Here is a 2,753-nt window from a genome sequence, read left to right on the forward strand (position 1 = left end):
GAAAGGAGGATACGAGGAAGACGTAATCAAGGCTAGAAATTTACATTAGGGAATGTATCACTCCATTAATCCTGGGATTCTTTGCTACCTTGGTCACCGGCCCATCCACACTGATGCCCTCGGTAGGTCCTTCTGAGGTCCTTCTGGTTTTGGTGCAGCCATCCCATTTTAATGTCTGTTTTCTCTTTAATAATTTGGCCAATAAAATTCAAATTGAATGGGACAAAAATAAAGCAGCAAGCTTAAATAAATTGAATAAGTTTGAGCCCTTCTGTCAAGGTAGGGGCAAAGGGTCTTCTCTGCAAGCAGCTGCCAGGCAGTGAGGAGCGAGTTTAACTCCGGGGTCCAGCCCTCACCTTCTCCTTCTGCAGCCTTCTCCTTCCTGTCTTCGGGAGGCACTCGTCCCATGCCAGGCTTTGAGGAACATGCAAAATAAGTTTCAAGTGAAATTTAAAACATAGGACAAACACACAGAAAAGTAGAGAAAATGAAGTAGAGAAAATCTTTTAACATTCTCATTGAATCTTCCCAACAACACCGGACATTGTTCTTGTTAATCAACCACTCTTACTGGCTTTCATGACCTTTACGCATCTCCTGATCTCCCTCTGACCCTGAAGCTTGACCCTCTGACCTTTAACTCTGGGTGTCCTAGGCTCTTTCCTTAACCCCCCTGCTCTTTCTATATTCCTTTCATGCCTTATTATTTCCACCATAGAATCAGTCCCACCCCATCTCCCCACCTCTGGTCATTCAGTTGCTACATTTTCAACAGCCTTACCCAACTCTATTTCTTCAGCCAATTGCCAAGCTGCAATAACTCTAATAAACCCAGAGTGGCATTAAGATGCCACATATTTCCCACAGCCTCCAGGACAACCCCACCACCACCACGGCATGATATTCCACCATCAACTGAAATTCAACTTTACCAAGACCAAATCCACCATGCGATCCACAATACTGCTTCTATTCATACGTTCTTCTATTCAAGGAGCACAAGTGAGCTACCCACTCTGCAGCTGTTCCCTGCTAGGAGCTGGGTAGCCGAACAACTGGCTGCGTATCTCAGCTTATCCTGGGGTTTCTCCAATGTTACAGGCAAGAACATCAATGTCATCTTCAGCTCTTCCCTGTCTTTCATTTCCTTTAGACAGCCAAGGTCTAGTTTTCCCTCTTCTGAAATGCCTCTCTTACTAGCCCCTCTCTCTAATTCTCACTAACACCAGCCTCCTCGAAGGCCACCATGCTCTCGTAACTGGCTTTACCATTACCAGTGTTCCCCTTCCATTCTACCCTCACGTGGCTCTCAGATTTATTTTGCTAAACAATGCCTTTGTCAAGCGTCTCTTCTGTTTAGGAGTTTATTGGTACTCCACAGTTGTCTAAAGTGAGTTCCGTGGAAGGCTGATCACACGTGAGTTTTGTTGGTAAAAGGTCTTGTGAAAAAATGAGTTTGGGAAACACTTTAAACTATATCTCCCTCCTGAGGAGAAACGATACACATGAGGCTATTAAAGGTACTGAAAAGTCCTACAGTAAAGAAATCTGTTTGACCTGGCATTTCTCAAAATTGGTGAACCACTGAATGGACTTTTTTTTGGTGTGACAGTTTATCAATAACAAACATATTGATGTGTAATAAACTTTAGCCATTGCTGTCCTTTTGATCAAGATCAGACACCTCGGTCTGTCTTTTCGGGGCTTTCCTAGTCAGTTCCCACACATCCATCTACCCTTATTCTCTACCATCCCCCGACATGAACTTTCTTCCATAGAATGTGGTTTCGTAGTTACAAAATGTTCGATGCCGACCACTAAGACCCAGAAACTGGAATCTTCTTTGAAGGAAAAAGCCTTGCCCTTGTATACGTGGGCTTGACAGATCTATATTTTAGAAAAATAAAACAGAAAGACACCCAGGTTTACATCTAGTCGTCTCTAGTTACCCAACTCTTTAAAGTCTAGTTAATAAGAAAACCTAGTTAGAAGAGATCCTAAGTCCAAATTTCCTTCTAAATAAGGAATTTTTTTTCTAAAATCTCTAAGATATAATCATTTTGTTTCCTTTTAAACACTTGGGTTGGTGAGGTAATTATTACCTTTTGAGTCAATACAACTCATTGCCAGACGTCTGTGGTGGTCAGTGTTCTTTCTAGTGTGGATGAAATCAGAAATAGCCACACGTTTGGGTTCAATGACCAGTGTGCGTGTTGGGGAGGACGTGCCTGCCAGCAGCAGGGGTAATTCTGCTCTCCTGTTTATCCAGGAAGGTAAACGCAGTGGCACAAAAGCAGATGGGCCGCCTGTGGCACACAAGTTGCCATTTCTTCCACCCTCAGATGCATGAATATGCAGAGAAGCTTTCTGCGCTTCTTCCTGAGCCTCTAAAGGTATAAAGCTCTCAGATCGAAGGGACAGGAGCCTCCTGATCCCAGGGTTGCTGCCCTGGGAAACAGGAACATGGGCAGGAAATTTGGTGTGTGCACTGAACAACTGAAACAGTAAGCTAATAGCCGTATTTCAAAGCAATCAAGGAAAGAGAGGAATTTACAAATTGCTGGTGAAACCAATCGATGATCACTGTCTCAGCTCCAAGCTTCTGCCTGTCCTTGGTCACTCTCCTCACCACCACTCTGCAGAAACCACTTAGCAAGAGCCCCCACTCCCTTGACTGTCTCCTTTACTTTCCTCAAGAGCTTGTTTGTCATCTCTTTGCATCGTAGCCCCTCTGCAAAGTCATTTGCATTTTT

General features: G+C 43.8%; 1 protein-coding gene across 1 annotated transcript in view; it reads left to right on the top strand.

The window, feature by feature from the left end:
- Positions 1 to 2,753, top strand: part of AGXT2 (alanine--glyoxylate aminotransferase 2) — a 45,527-nt gene that overhangs the window by 14,208 nt on the left and 28,566 nt on the right. The window contains exon 3 of the mRNA XM_011380722.1: positions 2,274 to 2,393. Within this exon, the coding sequence (XP_011379024.1) occupies positions 2,274 to 2,393 (120 nt within the window). The remainder of the gene's footprint in view (positions 1 to 2,273; positions 2,394 to 2,753) is intronic.

Source organism: Pteropus vampyrus, unplaced genomic scaffold, assembly GCF_000151845.1.
Source record: "Pteropus vampyrus isolate Shadow unplaced genomic scaffold, Pvam_2.0 Scaffold400, whole genome shotgun sequence".
NCBI lineage: Eukaryota > Metazoa > Chordata > Mammalia > Chiroptera > Pteropodidae > Pteropus > Pteropus vampyrus.